This window comes from Lethenteron reissneri, chromosome 15 (assembly GCF_015708825.2).
Source record: "Lethenteron reissneri isolate LAM-NWPU_2019-01 chromosome 15, ASM1570882v1, whole genome shotgun sequence".
In the NCBI taxonomy this organism is placed as follows: domain Eukaryota; kingdom Metazoa; phylum Chordata; class Hyperoartia; order Petromyzontiformes; family Petromyzontidae; genus Lethenteron; species Lethenteron reissneri.
The window spans coordinates 11,330,391-11,353,030 of NC_083793.1; the positions used below are offsets into that span (position 1 = coordinate 11,330,391).

At 56.3% G+C, this 22,640-nt stretch overlaps 1 protein-coding gene across 1 annotated transcript in view; it reads right to left on the minus strand.

Moving 5' to 3' along the window:
• Positions 1-8,731: 8,731 nt before the first annotated feature.
• Positions 8,732-22,640, minus strand: part of NWD1 (NACHT and WD repeat domain containing 1) — a 37,532-nt gene continuing 23,623 nt past the window's right edge. The window contains exons 18-29 of the mRNA XM_061551651.1: positions 21,743-22,050; positions 21,092-21,391; positions 19,603-19,702; positions 18,253-18,407; positions 16,099-16,227; positions 15,660-15,843; positions 14,862-14,992; positions 14,006-14,173; positions 13,487-13,891; positions 12,986-13,091; positions 12,647-12,839; positions 8,732-10,220 (exon numbers count right to left, since the gene is read on the minus strand). Of these exons, the coding sequence (XP_061407635.1) occupies positions 9,980-10,220; positions 12,647-12,839; positions 12,986-13,091; positions 13,487-13,891; positions 14,006-14,173; positions 14,862-14,992; positions 15,660-15,843; positions 16,099-16,227; positions 18,253-18,407; positions 19,603-19,702; positions 21,092-21,391; positions 21,743-22,050 (2,420 nt within the window). The 3' untranslated portion in view covers positions 8,732-9,979. The remainder of the gene's footprint in view (positions 10,221-12,646; positions 12,840-12,985; positions 13,092-13,486; positions 13,892-14,005; positions 14,174-14,861; positions 14,993-15,659; positions 15,844-16,098; positions 16,228-18,252; positions 18,408-19,602; positions 19,703-21,091; positions 21,392-21,742; positions 22,051-22,640) is intronic.

Consider the following 22,640-nt stretch of genomic DNA (forward strand, 5'->3'; position numbering starts at 1 on the left):
ACGAGATGTGATAGAGCAAATCTGAGATCAGATTTGGAACCAGCACCCTGAAATTAGTCTAAAACAGCTGCAAAAGTCCAGGCCAGAATTTGTTTTTGTTGACCAGTGTTATTTGCCACGATATCCCCGAGCACCACGGCACTGCCTTGATCACTTCCACTCCGTGCGTCGGTGCCTGAGCCCTGCGCCCTTCACCTGTACCGTCTGCCCCTGTGCTCCACGCCTCCGTCTGTGACTCGCCGAGGAGCCCCAATGAAGGCAAAACCCCCGAAAACTGCACGGGTCTGACCGCGTAGATGGAACAGGGGCACCGGTTGTTTTCGTCTCGTTTTCACCGTCTCGTTTGTATCGATTCCCACTGCGAGCGTCGTCTTTCGCACGCGGAGAAGGAATTGATCGATCGGCGGTGTTTCGTTTGTTCCGTGTCCCAGGTGGGTGATTGAGCCCACGGGGAGGGTGGGAGTTTGCTGGTGGATCGGCGAATGCTCGAAGCGGGCAGTGGCCCTGCTCTGCTGTTCGACGTTCGAGGTATCGACTCACAGGGAGGTGCAGACTGGAGACCCGTCCTGCTGTCTACAGTTCCGCTCACCCCAACTCGCCCAAAATACAGAGTGACCTACAGTTTGAGCCTCATTAGCATCGTAATTCTGTCCTGCACGCGCACCTCGATTAATTACACCTCGTTACACCCACGTGTACTCTGAACATTCCTGTAGAATGTCGCCACTATTTCATGTCAATTATTTAAAAGCCTCGCGCTGGCACGACACGAGGTGTATGTATGTAGAACTTCTTTCGCACCGTACGTAGCCAACCGCGCTAATCGGAGGTGCGGGGGAAGGACGACAAACAGGTGCTATAGGCTTGCGAGGGTCTACGTTGTCAGCACGGAGCAGTGCAGCAGATTGTTGTGCTGTACTTCGCTCCAACGTCTATGCTCGCCTTCAAATCCGCACTGAGCAGTGTGAAGTATGGTCAAATATCCCTCCACCTACCCCCCCCCCCCTCCCCCAGTATCCGCACGGCGTGGGGATACCCTCATCCAGCAGTGGATTGACAAGAGTGATGGAAAATGCACACACACACACGCGCGCGTCTGTCTATCCACGGTAGAACTTTCGCTGCCCACGTGAATATTTCTGGCAGCACTGACACAGTTGACACAGTGAGATAATGGAGAGGGGGGGGGGGCTGACGCGGGGTATCAGCGGTGTCGGAGGCCCCGCCAGCCTCGCTGCTGACAGCGCTGATCTCGGCGCCACGCAGCGGTTAATGCTTCCTAACCCCAACGTTATGCGTGGAGGGGGTGGAGGGGGGCTCTCTAACATTTAAATTGTCGGGCCCAGGGTCCCATGGAGGGGGGGGGGGAAGAGTTCGTGTGCCCCCGCTCATTCCACCACCATCGTCACCGCTACTCAACGCGTCAATTGCGGCAACAGATAACGGTACCTGGCTGAACATGCGCTCGCAAACTAAACGTCTTGGATTGACGCCGCGATCACGTGCGCGGCTCTCGCCCGTCTCGCGTGGGCCTCATTCCCATGTCACGTGGGCCTCATTCCCATCTCACGTGGGCCTCATTCCCGACCCACGTGGGCCTCATTCCCATCTCACGTGGGTCTCATTCCCGTCCCACGTGGGCCTCATTCTCATCTCACGTGGGCCTCATTCCCATGTCACGTGGGCCTCATTCCCATCTCACGTGGGCCTCATTCCCATCTCACGTGGGCCTCATTCCCATCTCACGTGGGCCTCATTCCCGACCCACGTGGGCCTCATTCCCATCTCACGTGGGTCTCATTCCCGTCCCACGTGGGCCTCATTCCCATCTCACGTGGGTCTCATTCCCGACCCACGTGGGCCTCATTCCCATCTCACGTGGGCCTCATTCCCGTCCCACGTGGGCCTCATTCCCGTCCCACGTGGGCCCCATTCTCGTCCCACGTGGGCCTCATTCCCATCCCACGTGGGCCTCATTCCCGTCTCACGTGGGCCTCATTCCCATCCCACGTGGGCCTCATTCCCGTCCCACGTGGGCCTCATTCCCGTCCCACGTGGACTCCATTCCCGTCCCACGTGGGCCTCATTCTCGTCCCACGTGGGCCTCATTCCCGTCTCACGTGGGCCTCATTCCCGTCCCACGTGGGCCTCATTCCCGTTTCACGTGGGCCTCATTCTCGTCCCACGTGGGCCTCATTCCCGTCTCACGTGGGCCTCATTCTCGTCCCACGTGGGCCTCATTCCCGTCTCACGTGGGCCTCATTCCCGTCTCACGCTGCCTGCAAGCCTCAGGACCTGTACACAGTTCATCAATCAATCATTTATGGCGCTGTGCCGACCCTGTCTAGTGGCGGTCGTGCGGGTTTATTGACCATACTTACCCAGGCAATGGTAAAAGTGGGGGGGCGGGGTGGGTGGGGGTAGGAGCAGTTCAGACATCACTCGCCACTGATGTTGGCTGTGGCCACGCAAACGAACCCGGGTCACCGGCTTTGTAGCCGCGGTGCGCTCACCACTTCGCCGCCACCGCCGCCGCCGCTCCTCCCGATGTATTTTCGCAGCAATAATCTTGCCGTGGCTAACGCGGTTGCAGCGACGGTCACGGGGTAAGGACGTAAGGCATGGGATGGATTCGCTTCGACCGGGCGGCATGCGTCATCCACCTCTGAGCGCTCATCACTCACGCCCGATAATGATGAGGCCGCCACCGCCGCTGCTGCTGCTTCTGCCACAGCACTCCGCGCTCTCCGCGACCTGCACTGGCTTCCAGTAAGCTTTCTTCTGGTCTATAAAGCTCTGCGTGGTCTTGCACTTGTGTACCTGCGGGTCCGACTGATCTGTCATAGGACTGGGGTTTTTGCGCTACGCTCTTCGGAGCAGGACCCGCTGCTACTCAAGGCCGTAGCCATGGAGTCAACATTGGAGGGGACCAAATGTTCCAGGGGGTCTGGGGTCCCCCCCCCCCCAGAAACAAAATCAAAATTTGAAAACGAATTTCCTGCCTAATATATTTATAAAAATTCACAAACACATAGGATGGACTTTTAATTTATTTGTTTACAATAATGTCTAATAGTGTATTGTATTACATTGCTCTGTTTTTTTCTTTTTTACCTTTTCTTATTTCATTGTATGTAATGGCAGAGATTAGGGATTAATAAAGTACAACCATAACCACCATCGTATAAACAGAAATCGATTTTATAGCAATATATTGAGGGGGACATTTTGCGCATATTTGAATATCCCCCCCCCAATATTTATTATAATTACGGCCTTGCTGCGACCCTCACAGCCTCGGCTCTTGCGCTCGACGCCGGGTGAGGGTGAGGGACTTCTCTCGCGTTGCCGCAAGGATCTGGAACGCATTGCCGGCTCGTGGTTCGGCAACGCTGCGAGCCTCGGTGTGTTTAGGAGTGGAGTGCCAAGACTCACTATTTTGTCATGGCTTTTACTTATAATATCACTCCACTGTCTTTGCGTTTTATTCGAGTGTACAAATGTTGTGATGACCCCCCTCCCCCCAAGTGGAGGTGATATATCATTTAAAATCAATACGGTTTAGCGATGATGACGATGAGCACCAGCACGCCGTCTACTCAGAACCGCCACGACCCCGGCCCACGGGATGCGAAGTCTTCCCGCGAGCCACCGCGCCTCCAGTCCCGGAATCCAAAATCGGATCGCGATGATTGCGCAACGCGTGCCGAGTAACAGAGGGAGGGAGGGGGGCGGGGGGCTCGCTGATTGGTTGATTGTGAGCGGCGGCTCCTCTTGCGTCAGTCACGTGGCACGCGCGTGCGTCCCGCGTGCGCGTGCCACGTGCCCTCCCGTAAGGTTGACGCGGACTGTGGTTTAGCAATCATCCGGTGCGCTCGGCGCTGCATTAGGATTTAATTTGCGTTTGAACAAAATAAATGTATGTTGAACTTCTTTCGCGCCGTACATAGCCAACCGAGCTTATCGGAGATGCGGGGGAAGGAAAACAAACGATGTATGTGTACATGTTGAACTTCTTTCGCACCGTACGTTGCCAAACGCGCTTATCGGAGGTGCGGTTTGGTGAAGGTTGAGAGACGGCCACTGCACGGTGATGCTGTTTTGTTTCATCATACATCATTGCTGCTGTGACCATTCTCCGTTGCGCTGGGATGCGTCGTCGCTGCGAGGTCGTCTCCGGCGCGTTGCAACCATAATCCTCGTCGAGGCAAGAGCTTCATCCCCTGACGCGTGGAGACCGGGCGATGAGGTGGTTCGGAAGGCTCCCTGGTGAAGAGGCCTCCTCTGCGTGGTGTTTCTGTCTGGACGCGACTCGCTCTCTCTCTCTCACTCCGAGTTGTCGCTCGATCGGTGGCAGCGCGTGCTCCTCACGCCCCTGTAAGCCGGCGTCCCACACGTCCACGTGCGCTGCTGTGTCCGGCTTGACTCGAACCATCTCGCGAGCACGGAGGCGCGACTCGCGTATCGAGGCCCCGAGCCTCACCGCACGACTCTGTCTCCCCCCCCACCCCAACCAACCTGTGCAGGCGATGCCTTGAGACACATGCAGGCTCACTCCGCCGCGCTACCCTGTGCATCACGTGTGACGGACTCGCCCTCGACGGTTGTTATCATTTCCCTCAATCTTGATTTGAAGTTGTCATGACTGCAGGGATCCATACTCTTTGGTTCTTTCGGTAGAGTCACCCCCCTCCCTTGCCCCTCCCCCCTCTCTTACCTATATAACCTCTTACCACGGCATCTCTCTCACTTCAGCAAAAACAATCTTGCTGTGGTTTTCCCACCTGATGATGATTGCTTGTGTTGCAATCGAAACGTCGTGATTTAATTGATTTTATTGTATACCGACGTGACTTTACCGAATAGAACTAAAGAGTCTAATTTCCCTCGTTTACCCGGGGAGGCGCGAGTCGAGATTTGCTGTTTTTAAATCCTTTATATTAAGTTTGCGTGCTTGCTTGCTTGCGTGCTTGCTTGCTTGCTTACGACCGTGCAAATCTTTCGCTCGTTTTTTAACCCACTTCCCGTGATCCAATCGAGCTGACATTTTCCACACAGACTCGTTGTGTGTGACAATTAAGTTCGTGAAAAAAATTCCAAAATTTTACACTGTTTAGGGAAAACTAATTAAATATTTAATTACCAATTGCTGACCCATAGGTGGCAGCCATCTCAAGCCAGAGGACGAGAGGACTCTAGCCGCCACGCATATAAAGGATTTATAGTGAAAAACTTTGTTTTTACGGGTTTGCTTGTTATTGTCCAGGAGGGCCCTGCGTGACAATCAGACGGTTCGCATTCGCTTCGGCCCGAGAGCTGCTACACCTCGAGCTGGCCAAGTGCGCAACGAGCCGAGGACCTCGACAAGCCGAGGACCCCCCCCCCCCCCCCGTTCACTCGTCACTCCGCCACATCGACTCACTCAGACGACATCGCCCGACTCTCCCCAATCATGTTTCGAATCCCTGCCACTCCATGCACGCCGCTCCCTAATTAAGTCGACCTTGCTGTTGACAACAACAAAGACGCGTGAGTTGTGTTTCACCTCATCTTACTTATTCAGATGCGAGCCTCTTCCGATTAAAAACAAACGAGTTTCGTAAATAAGAATGCGTGATTTTACTCGTACGCAATGCAGAATTGAACGTCGCGCACTCACTGGCGGTCAGGAGTCTGCTTATCTCTCTACCATCGCTCCCAGCATGGTTACTGTTGAACTTCACTCGTCGATTACTCCAATGTTGAGGACTCGGGCTACACCAGACACCGGATCGAACCATCCACACGGTTCAACTACCACCACATTGCAGGTCACAACATCACTCATCCACTCACCGACCCACTCACTCGCCCACTCGCTAATTCAACCACCCACTCGTTCGCTCGCCACACTGCAGGTCACCTCGCTTCTCGTTCTGCGTTTTCGCCCTCACTGCGCAACTTTGGAATTCTCTCCTCTCCCTGTCATCCTCCCTTCCCGGTGCCCCATTGACCTTGTGCCCACTCCAGTAAACCTCGTCAACTCGGTGTCACGACGCTGCGCCCTGGGCTTGCCGGACGGCCCCGCGCGTTCGGCAGCAGTGGAGGCCGCAGCCGCCGCCGTCTGCGGGGCAGAGTGCGACCGGGACGGGCACGTGGTGTGGGTCCGGGCACGTGGTGTGGGTCCGGGCAAAGTGCTGCGGGGAAGGACGGGTCGGGGTGCACGTGGAGCATGCGGGGGGAGGGGGGTCCATGGGGAGGAGGAGGTGGAGGTGGCGGAGGAGGTGGTGCAGAAGGTGGTAGTGGAGGTGGACAACGAGTTGGAGGAGTTGGTGGGCGACGAGGTGGAGGAGGTGGTGGTGTTGGATGAGGTCGTGGTGGGGCGCCACGGTGGCGAGATGTTAACTACCTCGCCTGGTGTACAGGAGATTGTGGGCTCCATCCTGACGCCTGCTGCTGTATATTTTGAGTTTGCGTCTCTTTCTCTCTCCCTCTCTCACCCCGTGGCCGCGTAGATCTTTCTCCGGGTCCTGCGGTTGTTTTCCCCTCCACATTTAGAATCAACATCACGCGTTCGGGAGTTTTGGCCGCTGCTATAAATGTCACCGTGATGAATGGCCACTCCGCTGAGCTCTCATCGGTGATAGCCAGGTCGCTTCTGAAAAAAGAGCGACGTAACTCGATAGGCCTTACACCTGATAAATAAAAATAGTTCGTTTAGGATGTTGGAGGTCGCGGTGGAAGGGGTGGTGCGTGTCGCATTTCTTTGTCGTGATAACTTTCTTTGTTGTTGCTTGTGCTTATTGTTTTGGTACCGTTCATATATATATTTTTAAATTTACTTTGTAGTAGTAGTGTGTTCATTTGCTCGCTGTGTTTGCGCGTGTGTGTTCGGCTTCTTTCGCGCCGTGCTCAGCCTGCCAACGAGGCTGTCGGCATGATTGACGCTGCTTTAAAGTATAGCTATGATTGTTGTTGTTGTTAAATAGAGTGCACAACCCCGTTGCCCCTCGCGGCTGATGGCGATCTGTGGCCAACGAGGAAGCCTCAATACCCGCTTTGGAAACAACAACAACAACGACGATGACGATGTCCGTCTGGTGAGACCTCCAGTGCGGCACGGCGGAACACGACGCAGAGTGCCAGCGTACGCGTGACCCCTCACTCCCCCTCACCTCACTCCCCTCTCACCTCACTCCCTCTCACCTCACTCCCCTCTCAGCTCACTCCCCTCTCAGCTCACTCCCTCTCAGCTCACTCCCCTCTCACCTCACTCCCCTCTCACCTCGCTCATGTTTGTATTGCTTTAGTATAAATAAATGTAAATTTTGATTCATATTTATTTTTTCTTACTTTACGTGAACGAAAAGACACAAATTCGCCAGTTTTCTCATTGAAAATAGGTAAATTTCTAAATATCAATGTCCTGGTCACAAAAGCAAAGTTTGTGGGGAATAATAGCCATTTTCTATACTTTTTAGGAATAAGCAATTACGAAATAACACTTACTACCCAGGAACAAAAATTATGTTACATCGTGTAATGCATTTACGATGCCACTGATAATGTAGTTACTACGCCAATGATGTCGCTACTCACACTCCACCCCTCTCTCTCCTCCCCCCTCACCTCTTTCCTCTCCACCCCTCTCACTCACTCCACTCCCAGCCACACGTCCTCTGCTCTCGCGACCCAAGGCGCTCTCACGACTCGCCTCGAGTCAACCTTCGCCCGCCGTTTGCTTCGCTCATTCTCCTCCTCTTCCTCCTTCCTCCGCTGGCCCCTCAATTAGTAACTCCATTCCCCCCCACCACCACCACCACCATCCAGTATTCCGTGCTGCCGACTCCCTGTCCAGGGTCCGGGCCGTGTTTTTCTCTGCAGCAGATCGTGGCCCCACGGGTTATGCAGAACGCGCACGTGTAGGCGCTGTACCAAATATGCATTTTTGCTTTTAAATTATCTCGATTGAAAACTAATTTCTGTTAGGACCGATTGTTGTGTTTATGGTTTGTTGTCGTCGTCCCCCCCCCTCCCCCCCCGTGCACCTCCGAATAGCACGGTTGGCTATGCACGGTGCGAAAGAAGTTCAACATACGTGCGTACGTGTGTGGTAGGGCGAAGCTGTAACATGACGTGTGGGTGACTCCCATCTCTTCCCACGACGTCTGGCCAGCTTCGCAGAGAAGGCAGAAATGCCCTCTCAACGGGGCGCTCCAGACCTTTCATCAGTTTAGGCAGTGGCCTGAGCACGGTTGGCTATGCACAATGTGGAAGAAGTTCAACATACAAACAGCACATTGCGCACGGATCTCTGCAGAGCGCCACCGGTGGTGCACTGCTACGCAGAATCCCTGCGTCGTCCCAGAGCGGACCCTCTTGGGATACAGAGCCCCCCACCCCCACCCCCACTTTCCCCCACCCCAACCCAACTCCCCCCCACTCCACTCCCCCCAACCCCACTCCCCCCCACCCCAACCCCCACTCCCCCCCACCCACTCCCCCCAACCCCAACTCCACCCACCAAACACCCACTCCCCCCCACCAAACACCCATTCCCCCCCACCCAACCCCCACTCCCCCCCACCCACTTCCCCCAACCCCCACTCCCCCCACCCACTCCCCCCACCCAACACTCACTCCCCCCCCACGGGACGGGTCGTGTGGCAGCGTGGTCGTGAGAGAGGACGGTGCCTGCTGCGACCACCGCGTCTCCGACTGAGTGCGTGTGTGTGCGTGTGTGTGTGTGCGTGTGTGTGGGCGTGCGTGTGCACGCGTGTGTGCGCGTGCGTGCGTGTGTGTGTGCGCGTGCGTGCGTGTGCGTGCGTGTGTGTGCGCGTGTGTGTGTGTGAGTGCGTGTGCGTGTGTGCGACGCACGCCACTCGCACGCAAGCCTCGAGCAAGAGAAGGAAGAGGAGACGCACGACACTACACAGGCATGGGTTCATTCCCGTGATCTGACAGAATTTGTGTTCTTATCCAACCACGAGTTTGGAAGCGGAACGAGGCCAGCGAGCGCTGGTGGATCGGGCGCGCGCACTGCGCGGAACTCCCCTCCAACGCCCGGGCGCGTCGATGGTCCCCCATCTTCTCCCCGACTGATGGCCCAGGGTGCGAGGGCAGTACAGCAAGTGGGTTCATTTCCCTCTTGCTACGGGAGGTTGAGTGTTACTAACCTCCCTCCCCCCGTCACACTGCGTGAGTTGTCTCCGGGAACTCCGGTTTATTGCCACAAGTATGAGCGCTCGTTAACGGGGGTTTGTCCAAACATCCAAACAAGTGTAGGACCGGCAGAGCTTGGGCAGACTGTTGGCTGTCGATTGATTTTCTGCGCCACCGAATAATTATCTTGCATGGGTATTACACATTACACATTCTAGACAAATATAAAAATATAAATCAGCAACGACCCGAGGGGATGCGATGAGATGCTAACGATGGATGTACCCGGTGTCTCGCGCAATTTGGATCACGGATGACTCGAGAGTTACTTTGGGGCACATCATTTTAGATATCAGTTAAAAGTGGAATTAAATTACAAGAGATGGTGATTTTCCTGCTGAAATGAGCATTGTGATGGTACTGATCTCCTGTTCGCAGCTCTGAGCCAGTGGTGGAAATTCCTCATTCCTGTGGCGGGGCAAGTCTAACCATAGGACAGCCACTACAAACCAGTGACTCATTTTTATCTACCCCAGAGGGACGATGGGCTGTGTTAACTTTCCAGCCAGGATTTGAAGTCGGCAACTTCCTTTCCTATACTCTGCACTCTAATCGTGTTTGTGAGTCTCGTGTTTGTTGTTGTGACGTTCTGACCGCCGTGCCCCCACTGGACCCTCTGTGAACAAGAGCTTCACAGCTCATCGGATTCCTCCGGTCTCAGTAATATTCAAACTCCGGTTGCGAGTCGCCCGCTCTCCCGGCGAGGCGAAAAGACCAGAAAACCGCGTGACGACGCAGCGTGGTGACGTCACAGACGACGTGCCCCCTACGTGACGGCTCAGAGCAAGGCGCAGGTGCGCGACGAGCCGCCGCGTCTGCCCGGCCCCGTGGCCTCCTCCTGCCCCCTCGTGGTCCCCGCGGCCCCAACGCCGCCGTCGCCGCCGTCCTCATCCTGCAGCCCCCGCGTCCACTCGGCCCGCGCGGCGGCCTCCGGCTGCTCCCGGCACGCGCCGCCCGGGGCGCTGGGCCTGCAGGAGCGCACGCTGGACGACGCTTTGATGTAGCGCAGGGGGTCGTACCTGTGGATGGCAACCACAGCCCGTGCAGAGGCCGTGATCCGCCGCGGTGAGTTAGGAGCGACCTTCGCTGGAAACCGTCACCGGCAACGGCGTTAACGGTGAATTGCGGTGTTCACCATAATCGTCGTGGTTGGCTACGTACGGTGCAACAAGTTTAACACAAACATTCAACTTGGCGGGCAACAGGATGCGGTGACGGGGGTTCTACTCTGGCCAATTGCACTCAGTTTAAACTATAAACTGAAAGTAAACAATATTTTTTATTTTACTAGGTAAGGCCCGCTGAGCTATATAGCTCGTTTTCAGAAGCGACCTGGCTATCACGAATTATATAGCTCAACAAATTGGCTTATCACGTGGAAATCTATAGCAGCAGCCAAATACTCTAACCGCACGTTTATAAATGTGGAGGGGAAAACCGGAAGACCCGGAGAAAAATCCACGCGACCTCGGGAAGAGAGACACCGCAAACTCCAAATATACAGCAGCAGCAGGCGTCAGGGTTGGGAACGAACCCACAAACTCCATTTTGTCTCAACAGTCTTGAGCCAGTGGTGAAGTTCTCCATTTCGCAGAACAACCACTGTTGAATTCCCCAGAAAATGGTATCAATTTTATCGACCATGTGGAGATGATGGGTCCAGTCATCCCCCCAAGTAGGATTCTAACCCCACAAATTTCCGAATGTGAGCCATGCTCACTCGACCGCTGAGCCTTGTGGTCCACTGTAATGTTCATCTTCTTGGTTCTTTCGGTAAAGTCACGTAGAATGGAAATAATAAAATAATAAAAATAAAACATTATAAAATAATTCTCACGACGTTTCGGCCACAACGCAAGCAGCCGTCCTCAGCTGAAGAACAGGTCTGTCAGAAAGACAGCATCTGAATGAACACCACCAGGCTTGGCAGCGTATATTTAAGCTGGGTTGGAGGGGGAAGAGCGCCTTAACAAAGGAATTTGCATATCAAGAGGAATTTAGCATATTTATGTGAAATGCAGGTATGTGATTGGTACTATTTATGCCCGTGCATTATGCAGGATTAGCAGCATCAAAGGGAGGGGATATTGGAAATGCAGGTACGTGATTAGTACTACTTATGCCCGTGCATTATGCAGGATTAGCAGCATCAAAGGGAGGGGATATGGGAAATGCAGGTATGCGATTAGTACTACTTATGCCCGTGCATTATGCAGGATTAGCAGCATCAAAGGGAGGGGATAGGGGTAGCATTAATAAAGGGAAGGAGTGTTAATAGTATGTAGCTGCAGTAACTAAAACCACCACGTAAACAACTAAAGTATAAACTACATAGTATCATCAATATACTAAATATACTTTACAATAAGCTGAGTTACTAACAGTAAGTAATACATTACAATTCTACGTCGTAAAAAATATGATATGCTTCCATCTAAACTTTATTCTCTTACATCACACGAGTCTACACCGTACTATATACTGCCATAGACAAACCCAACATTAAATTATATACTGTATTGCTATAAACCAACCTAAACCTTATACATTGTAATATTACACTATGTATTATTCTACCCACCCTAATGTATATCACACTGCTGTATATTCACTATACAATTACGATACTATATATTACTCTGTACATTGTATTAAGCATATAAACTTAATACTATTTGTTATTATACACTGTATCATTGACCGTCGTGTGAAAGATACTAAGAGGAAGCAACGAAATATGTCAATGGGAGAGTAGTGAGAGGAAACTTGCAGCGGAGCAAAGAATCCATTCCCTGCAAAGAATACAATGCCAGTGAGTGGAACGCAGTCTGAAAGTCACCGTAAATGTGAACACAATCAGTTAAGATCCGAAATGGTTTATTACGTCCTTCCAATGATTGCTAAGCCAGAATCCATCTTCTCGGTTGAAATTGTCTCTGTGTTTGTATATGTGGATCGCCTCATGAACAAATCTTTCATGGTAGCCAGATGGCTTGCCGAGAACCTCTGTCTTGGAGAAGTCAATATCATGTGAGCCCACTGAATTGTAACAGTGATCTGCCACGGCTGAGGTGTTTGTCCTACCGTGTTTCAAGTCTGCTTTATGCTCACGGCTGGTGACTGCCAACTCATCGATGTGCAGTCCGTTCTCTTCTGTGACGTGTTACATCCATTTCATCACGCGGTTGTGCAGCTGCCTCGCATAGCGTCATCTCACAAGGCGGGATGCTGCTGGATGCTTCTAGATGCTACCTACATGCCTCAGTCTTTGCTTGGCCAGCATCTAACGTGTTATCGCGGACCATGCGTTACATGATACATTATCATGACACGATATTCGTTTCAGAACGCGGTCGTTCTTCGGAAATGCAACTCCCACCGCCTTGCAGCAGAATGGGCTGCGTCTGGCACGAGCGCTGGACGCTTGGCAGTGCTGAGTGCTCACCCCAGGGCGAGGCGCGGGGGGCAGCGGAACTCGAGACGCAGGACGTATCCGAGGCGCGTGCAGGCCAGCACCACGCAGGCCCACGCCGGCCGCGCCTCGGGCCCCAGTTCCTCGCCCGAGGGCCCTCCCCGCGTCTCCATGGCGACCAAGCGCGTCACCGTCGCGTACACGTACTGCACCTTCAGCAGGATGCCTGCGCCGAAGGGGAGGAGAGGGGGGGGGGGGGTACGACTCCCGGTGTCAGCGCGAATGCGGCGGTGGCGGTGGTGAATGGCGCGGCGGTGGTGAATGGCGCGGCGGCGCGGGCGCGTTGGGGCGGCTCGGTGCGGCGGGGCTCACCAGTCACGACGCACCACACCTTGATGGAGCGGTCGCGCGAGCCGGTGAACAGGAACCGCTCCTCGGGGGAGAAGGCGGCAGAGGTGACGCCCTGGTAGAAAGCTCCCTGCGCCCCCCCACACACAGAGACAAAGATGCCCCAGTGTGGCCTTGGTTGGGGCGAGCGCTGTTAGCGAGCAGCACCTACGAAGGCCGGCACGGCGCACGAGGGGCGGCCAGTGTCACGCCCCGCCACATTTGTCTCCCCAGTAGCGATTTTTTACACATCGCACCAGGTACTCAGTTGGGGCTGAGTCGACCTATGGGAGGCCCAGGACCGGTTCTGACAGTCGTCACTGGTGTGATTGGTCGTGAGCAGAAATGAAGAGCAGCGCGCTGACCACCGCACTACCGCTCCCCACAATGCACCCACACACAGGCACATAGACCGGCAAACACGCACGAACGCACGGGCTCTGGTGAGCCATGCTGGGCGGCGATGCACGCACCCCCGGCGCTCACCTGGTACGTGTACTCGTGCAGCACCTGCCAGGTGCGCGCGCACCACAGCCGCTGCAGCGTCCCATCGCAGCCCGCGAAGGCATATCGCCCGCCGGGGCTCAGCAGCACGCACGAGACGCGCGTGCCGTAGCCCTCCAGCTCCACGCAACGCTCTCCGCCGTCTCCTACGCCGCCGCCGCCGCCGCCGTCGTCGTCAGCGCGGTCCTTGGTCCGGGACGATCCCTCGGGGACCGACGCCGCCGGCTCCCGGTCGCCTGTGCCGGCGGGCACGGGCGGTCCCCGCAGCGCGATGCCCAGCTGCCCCGAGTCGCTGCCCCACATTGCGCCGGCCAGCCCGGGCAGCAGCGCCACGGCGCTCAGAGCCCCGCGGCACGGTGCCTGCAGCACGCACTCGCGGCGCCACGTCTGCACGCGACGGAGTTGACCGCGACAATCGCATCCCCCCGCACTCCATCATCCGCCATTGTCGCGGCACCACCCCCCCGCCCCCCCCCCCCCCCCCACCGGCGCGGCTGGTACCTTTGTGCAGTGCACGGCGACGCGGTTGGAAGAGAGGCCCACGGCCAGGCGCGAGTCCCCGTCCCCCAGCGCCAAGCACGTGACACTCACCGCCCCGGCCACCCCCAGCTCGGCCGCCACGGCCCACGGCGCGTCGGCGGGGGGCACGGCCCCCTCTCCGGCGCTCTCCTGCAGACAACGCGCGGCCACTCGCTTCGGTCACTCGGCACCGTTAAAGCCGCACCTCGTCTCGACCATCCCCGGCGACCCACAGCGGCCCGGCCGAGGGGGAACCCCGGTGGTAGCCGTGCCGTAAGCGGAGCGAGGTGAACGCGGCACCCGCATGCAAGTGGGTATATCCCAGGGGGTAACGGCAACCAAAACACCAAGGTAGAAGAGCCATTGGTTGTTCTAATTCGGTAAAGAAACCCTCAATGAGGGGAGTGAGTGGGGTGAGGAGGGTGAGGGGAGTTAGTGGGGTGAGGAGGGTGAGGGGAGTGAGAGGGGTGAGGGGAGTGAGGGGAGTGAGAGGGGTGAGGAGGGTGAGGGGAGTGAGAGGGGTGAGGAGGGTGAGGGGAGTGAGGGGAGTGAGAGGGGTGAGGAGGGTGAGGGGAGTGAGGGAGGTGAAGGGGGTGAGGAGGGTGAGGGGAGTGAGTGGGGTGAGGAGGGTGAGGGGAGTGAGGAGGGTGAGGGGAGTGAGTGGGGTCAGGAGGGTGAGAGGAGTGAGGGAGGTGAGGGGAGTGAGTGAGTGGGGTGAGGAGGGTGAGGGGAGGTGAAGGGGGTGAGGAGGATGAGGGGAGTGAGTGGGGTCAGGAGGGTGAGGGAGGTGAGGAGGGTGAAGTGGGTGAGCGAGCGCCGTTGCCGTGGCGATGCTCACCGCGGAGTCCAGCTGTGGAGTGAGCGCCAGCACGAGGCCTGAGCTGAGGCCGACGAGGATGAGGTCGCGACCCCGCGCACACTCCACGCTCGTCACGTGCGCCGGGCAGCTCACGAGCTGGCGCGGCGCTCCTGGCATGGCGCCGCGGTGACAGCAGCAGCAGCGGCAGTAATGTCCATGTTTACACACCGCAACAGGTACTCTTTGAGGCTGAGTCGACTTAGGGGAGGCCCAGGACTGGATCGGATAATCGTCACCGGTGGTGGCCGTGAACGGGATTCGAACTCGGGTTACCGAGTTTGTAGCGCAGCGCGCTAACTTCTACACTACCGCTCCCACACCCGTGTATGTGTGTGAGTACACACACGTCTATGTATCTGTGTGTGTACTCACACACACACACATCTGTGTATGTGTGTGAGTACACACACGCACACCTGTGTATATGTGTGTGAGTACACACACGCGCACACACACCTGTGTATATGTGTGAGTACACACACACACACACCTGTGTATATGTGTGTGAGTACACACACGCATCTGTGTATGTGTGTGAGTACACACACACGCACCTGTGTATGTGTGTGAGTACACTACACCAACCTGTGTATCTGTGTGAGTACACACACACCTGTGTATGTGTGAGTGAGTACACACACACTCATCTGTGTGAGTACACACACACACACCTGTGTATCTGTGTGAGTACACACACACACACCTGTGTATCTGTGTGAGTACACACACATACACCTGTGTATATGTGTGAGTACACACACATACACGCACACACACCTGTGCGCGTGTCCCACAGGACAACTCGCGACGCCTCCTCCATGTCCTGCAGCACCACGGTGGCCGCGTCTACCGTGAGGGCCACGAGGCCGCTGCGGTCGTGGAACGGGGGGCTCAGGAGCCCCCCGGCGCTGCCGCCCCCGGGGTCCCCGCCACGCAGGCGCCTCTCACCCACGTCCCACACCTGCCAGGAGGCGCGGAGGGAGGGGGGCAACGCCATCACGGCACGGGCACAGGGGCTTACCGACACCCGCCGGTGAGTCCGTGGTGCATGACGGTGGTAGCGACTTTGGTGGCGGCGGCGGTGGTGGTGGCCGCGGCGGTGGTGTTGGTGGCGGTGATGGGCGTGTCGCTGGTGACTCATGACGGTGGCGTGGGTAGTGCGCGGGCGGTGCGGTTGGCGGCACGGTGGTGCGTGCGGAGGTTGCGGTGGTGCCACCTTGAGGTAGTAAGCCTGGCGCGACGCCGACACCAAGATTCCGTCGGCGGCGAGGCACAGCGCCGTGACGGCCATGCCCATCCCCTCAATGCACTCGCGCAGCGAGAGCCCGTCCCGCAGGTCCCACACCTGAGCGCCGCACACGGCACGCGCGTCGCACGTACCAGAGCAACGCACACGTTAGCTCGCTCCGCCATACACGCCTTGTTGTTCTTCCCCCCGCACCACGGGTTAGCACGGTTGGCTAAGTACGGTGCGATAGAAGTGCAACGTACGTACGCACCGCTCCACGCCACCACAGCGCGCCCGGAGACCGTGGCTCTGAATGCCGAAGAGTTTACGACGACGGAGCGAAAGCCGTGACCGCCGACCGCACGTTCAGAATCGGAATCTTTATTTATATTTGAGGAGTCCGATGAACTATGAAGCTCTTTTCACAGATGTCCAGTAAGGGGGCACGGGGTCGTTACAATGGCAAACGATACAAAACACAACGGGAGTGCAAAGTATAGTAAAGGTAAGCAAATCGTGTAAAATAAATACTTAATTCCCCCTACCTCTTATCCCCCCCCCCCCCTTCTGTATATGGTTCAGTAGCGTCGGGACTGTCCTGCGGGTTCCCGTGACATCTGGTTGTTACGCGAAGCCGCTTGTACCGTGCTCGCGTTTTGTTACAATGAAAAAGAAAATACCTGGAATCGACAAAGTATCTAAGAATATAAACTTGCAGGCCCGGGCACACGGCCCGGAGTCTGCGGCAAAAGGGCGCGTCGCTCACCCCGCTTCAGGAGCACCACGCCTCACCGTGCCCACCGCTAGCGGTCGTGGACGTCGTTGTTACAAGCTGGTCTGACGCACACGAAACGAATGACCGCCCTCCGTATGCCCATCCCCGAACCGTGTGCGGCGAGCCCCTCGCTTAAACACGCGGTGTTCCATAGCTGTCAAGCCATACTACGGTTTACCCCGTATTCTTGTACAGGGACATTGCGTTTTCAGGTCCATACAGCGTAAAGCCGTTTCAATGCGGGCAACAACAAAAAAGGTCGATTTGTTTGTGTTTCTCCCTTGTGGCTGGTACTGTGTAGGATGAACGTTGATATTTATAAGTGCACGGGGGTGATCAATAATGTCTGAATTGGTCCTGTAATCAGGTAGGGCGCTGATAAGGGGTTGACAGGTATGTAAGTGGTGAGTGTACTTGTGGTGATCGTATTATTTGTTTGCGTTTCTCCCTTGTGATGGGACTTTGCAGGATGAACGTTGAGATGTATAACGACACAGGGGTGATCAATAAGGTCTGAATTGGTCTGTAATCAGGTAGGGCACTGTATGTAGTGGTGAGTGTACTTGTGGTGATTGTATATTTGTTTGCGTTTCTCCCTTGTGATGGGACTTTGCAGGATGAACGTTGAGATGTATAAGGGGCACGGGGGTGATCAATAATGTCTGAATTGGTCTGTAATAAGGTAGGGCACTGATAAGGGGTTGACAGCAATGGTGTTTACACAGCAACGCATTGTCGCTGTTCTTCCGTTCGGGAACACTTTTCGCGCACCGCAACGCGGAACGCGCGTCCACCGTTGTTAGAACGCCGTTTCTGAGCGGTCGACGGCGAAGAGAGTCACGCGGAATGATGCAGTAACGCGGCGGTGCAGCCTCGGTTAGTTTCGTCTGTGTGCGCAGGTCGTCGTATCTCGCCAAAACTTTGCCGGTACATTATTTACGGGGAAATTGTCGTCGCTTCAACGTGTTAAACGAGGATTCGCCGTACATTGCGCACACACCGCTGTACGTCGCCGCACCATGCAACACATTTATAAACTCGCATTATAGTTATTGAGATTATTTTGCTGCTATAAATCTCCACGTGATGAGCCAATTTTGTGGAGCTATCAGTTGTGTCCAGGTTGCTTCCGAAAAAAACAAGTCACGTTCTCACCCTGGCGCTCCTGCTGGACATCTGTGAAGAAGAGCTTTATAGCTCTTCGGATTCCTCCCTCCTCCCGGTATAGCTCAATATTCTGACTCTGGCACACCACCCACGCCGCCCCCGTACGCCGCGGCGTCTTGCCAATGCAAGGGGGAGGGGGGCGGAAGGCGAGAGAGGCGAGCGGTGCCAGCAGCGGGCCCGGGGGGAGATGCCGGGCGAACCTTGATGGTCTCGTCCAGCGAGGCGCTGATGAGGGCCGTGCAGCCCGAGAAGACGGCGGCCTCCACGCGGTCCTGGTGGCGCGGCTCGACGGCGCGGCGCGCGGGGGCCTCGCCGGCGCCCCGCAGGTCGAACACGCACACGCGCTTGTCCACTCCTAACGCACGCACGCACACACTTACACATACACCCTTACACACGCACACGCGCTTGTCCACTCCTAACGCACGCACGCACACACGCTTGTCCACTCCTAACGCACGCACGCACACACTTACACATACACCCTTACACACGCACACGCGCTTGTCCACTCCTAACACACGCACGCACACACACGCACTTACATACGCACTTGCACACGCACACGCGCTTGTCCACTCCTAACGCACGCACGCACGCACACACTTACACATACACCCTTACACACGCACACGCGCTTGTCCACTCCTAACGCACGCACGCACACACACGCACTTACATACGCACTTGCACACGCACACGCGCTTGTCCACTCCTAACGCACGCACGCACACACGCACTTACATACACACTTGCACACACACACGCGCTTGTCCACTCCTAACGCACACACGCACTTACATATGCACTTACACATGCACGCACACACCTACATACACACGCACACACGCTTGTCCACTCCTAACGCACGCACGCGCACACACGCACTTACATATGCACTTACACCTCACGCACGCACACACCTACATACACACTCACACGCGCTTGTCCACTCCTGACGCAATGACACGCACGCACTTACACATACACCCTTACACACGCACACACGCTTGTCCACTCTTAACACACACATGCGCACACACGCACTTACATACGCACTTATGCACGCACGTGCTTTTCCACTCCTAACGCACGCACACACCTACATACACACACACACGCACTTATCCCCTCTTAACGTATACACACACACTTACACACGCACGCACACACGTTTGTCCACTCCTAATGCACATGCACGCACACACTTACATACGCACTTACACACGCACACGCGTCTGTGTTATCTGAACCGATCCTGGGCCTCCCCTAGGTCGACTCAGACTCAAATGAGTACCTGGTGCGGTGTGTAAACATCGCCACTAGGGAGACAAAGGCGGCCCAGCGTGGTACTGGCCATCCACCCCCTGGTGCGCCGTGCCGGCCTTCACAGAGGTGCCAACTCCGCTAACGGCGCTCGCCCCAACGGGCTGCCGAGGCTACACAGCGGGAGACGTTTGTTTGTTGCGGGGGTGGGGGGGTGGGTTGTGCGAGGGTCACGTGCGTGTACTGCGAGCAGCCGAGGTGGGGGCAAAGGCGCGGGCTCTGACCGACGGCGGCGAGCGTGCAGTCGGGGCTCACGGCAATGAACCTGGGCTCGGCTCCCAGCGCCTCGGTGCCCCGGCAGCTACCGCCGTCCTCCAGCGACACCTGCGCCTCCCGGGCACGGGGGGGGGGCACGGGGAGGGCACGGGGGGGGGGGGCACGGGGGGGCACGGGGGGGCACGGCGAGCGCGTGAGAGCGACGGGGGTAACCTCGCGCCACCTGGCCACGGTGTCCTCAGGGGGACAGCTGGAACACTCTTGGGCGAGGCAACATTGCGCCCAAGGTCACAAATGTTCACAGACGATGAAGGGGGGTGAAGACTCGGAACCTTCCAATCACCGTGAATTTGCGAGCGAGGCGTTCGGGCAGCGTTGCGGTTGGCACACTTCTTCAGGGCTTCGATTTCATGGTGCGTGTTGTGTGTGTCATCACTACAGCCACGGCTGCGATGTGATGGTGGTGTTGGTGGATCATGCCGATTCTTTGTGTGGCTGTCGACTCAACAACTTATAATTTTGTTACATTTGAGAACCCAGCTTAATCGCGGGCAGCTGAAACCTGGACCCCAACCCAGAATGTCAGAGGTTGCCGGCTTGGTTCTCTCACTGCTGAGTCACCCAGCTACCCACAACGCTTTAAAATTCCACCCAACATCTGTATTTTTGTGAAATATGTTCACCCACGTGGGAATCGGCAGAGCTCAGAATCGCTGCAGGAGAAGCCAGGAGCTGATCCGATGGTCGAAGCCCTCCCCACTTTAGAACCACACACAACCGACCAGCGTCCGGTCGGAGGCAACTCCGTCATAAAATATGAAAAATTAGGTTTGTACCCTTTCTGGCAATAAAACGTGTTAAGATGTACTCTTTGGTTATTTTGGTAAAGTCACATAGGTAGAAAAATAACAGATCACGACGTTCAGATCGCAACACAAGCAATCGTCAACAGGTAGGACAACCAGAGCAAGAAAAAACTGAATTGCTGTGGTTATCCCACCTGATGACGATTGCTTGTGTTGTGATCGAAACGTCGTGATCTATTAATGTTTCTACCCACGTCACTTTACCGAAAGAACCAAAGAGTATGGAATCCTACAGTCACGAAAGCTTCACCAAATGGATACCTTTGCAAGGAATGAAATCTGCAAACAAACATACTCTGGTAATGATATATGCATTGTATTTGAAATTGATTGTCTTACACCAGAGACAGCCCTCTTTATGGCCTAGTCTCACCAGAGTCAGACACACGTGCTGTGTGTGGTTAATGCAGGACTTGATTCCTTACAAACGGTATCAATTTGGTGTTTGAAACCTTGTTTTATTGCCAGAAAGGGTAAAACCTTTTCTTATTTTTCATACTTTGATACTGGCCAAAAGGTTATCCCATGATATCCATCGTAAAATGTTGGGCGTGGAAAAATACAACGGGACGAGAGGAGGCCACGGAGCGCGACGCCAGACGAAGCCGCACCGGATTCGCCGGAACCTCACCGTGACAAGCGTGCCACCGGCCAAGCCGGCCAGGAGGAGGCCGCGCCCGGCCACGGCCACGCACACGGGGCGCCCCGCAGGGCCCGCCGGCCCCGGCACCCACGCGTCCAGACGCCGCTTCAGCAAGCCGGCGCCCGGCTCCACGAGGCTCACGCGCACGCCGCCGTCGCCGCCGCCCGCTGCCGCGGTCACCACCGCCACGGCGCCCTCGCCGTCCCCGCCGAGCGCGTGGCAGCGCGACGGGCCGCCCAGCGGCTCCGATAGGAGCGGCGCTCCGCTCCACAGGGAGAACGAGCGGAGCTGCACGGGGGGGGGGGGGGGGGGCACAGGGGGGGAGAACAAGGGGGGGGGGGAGAGCACGTGGGGGGCATGAGGGGGAGTACAGGGGGGGGGGTGAGCACGGGGGGGGGGGGGATAGCACGTGGCAGTGTCCTTCAGGGCGACTGCCACGTGGTTGTGGACGGCATCTGCGCTGGGCAGCGCTCTGTGCAGGTCTACACTGCTGACGAGATGCCCGATGTCAACACGCACCAAGCAAAATCACGAATGAATAAACGAAGTAAGAAATGGCACCAAAGACGAGAGTTGTGGCCAAAAAGTGACGACGAGCCGATAGACCCGCGCGGAAACCGCCCCACCCCCCACGCTCACCGTGGAGTTAGTGAAGAGGTGGAACTCCTCCCGCTCCTCGCTCACAACGATGAGGCTGTACGACACCTCCTCCTCCTCCTCCTTGCCTGAGGTGGCGGCGGCGGCGGCGGTGGGGCCGGCGGGGCCGGTGGGGCCTGGGGAGCCGCTGGGGCCGCTGGGACCGTTGGGGCCGTTGGGGCCGGCGGGCGCCGTGGACACGAGCGTCACCTGCTTCCCCGTGACGAGGCTCCACACGCGCGCCGTCGAGTCACGCCCGAACGACACCAGCAGGTCGGCCCGGCGGCCCAGCACCAAGGACAGCACTTCGCCTGCGGTACAAAGACAAAGGTCCCCCGTGTAGCCTCGAACAGACTGTTGGGGCGAGTGCTGCTAGCGAGTAGCCGTGAGGCTGAGATCGAACTATTGGAGGCCCAAGCCCACGTTCAGATAATCGCCACTGGAGGTGTTGGCCATGAATGGGTTCTCAACTCTGGTCACCCGATTCGTAGGGCAGTGCGCTAACCACTGCACCACCGCTCCACATTCACCTGCCACACAAAGACAAATATCTCCCGTGTAGCCTGTCATGGACTGTCGGGGCAAGTGCTGTTAGCAAGCATCTGTAAAGGTCGGTACAATACAAGAGGAGTTTGGTGGCCAACACCACGCCGGGCCGCCTTTGTCTCCCCAGTAGTGATGTTTACCCACTAGGTAGTCATTTGAGGCTGAGTCTAAGCTGAACATTTTATTTATTTGATCAGGTAAGGCCCACTGAGCAACCTGGCTATCACGAATGATAGCTCAACGAAGTGTCTCATTGTGCGGAAATCTATAGCAACTAAATACTCGAAGCACGTGAAGTTGATTCTAAATGTGGAGGGGAAAAACCAGAGGACCCGGAGAAAAAAATCCACGCGAC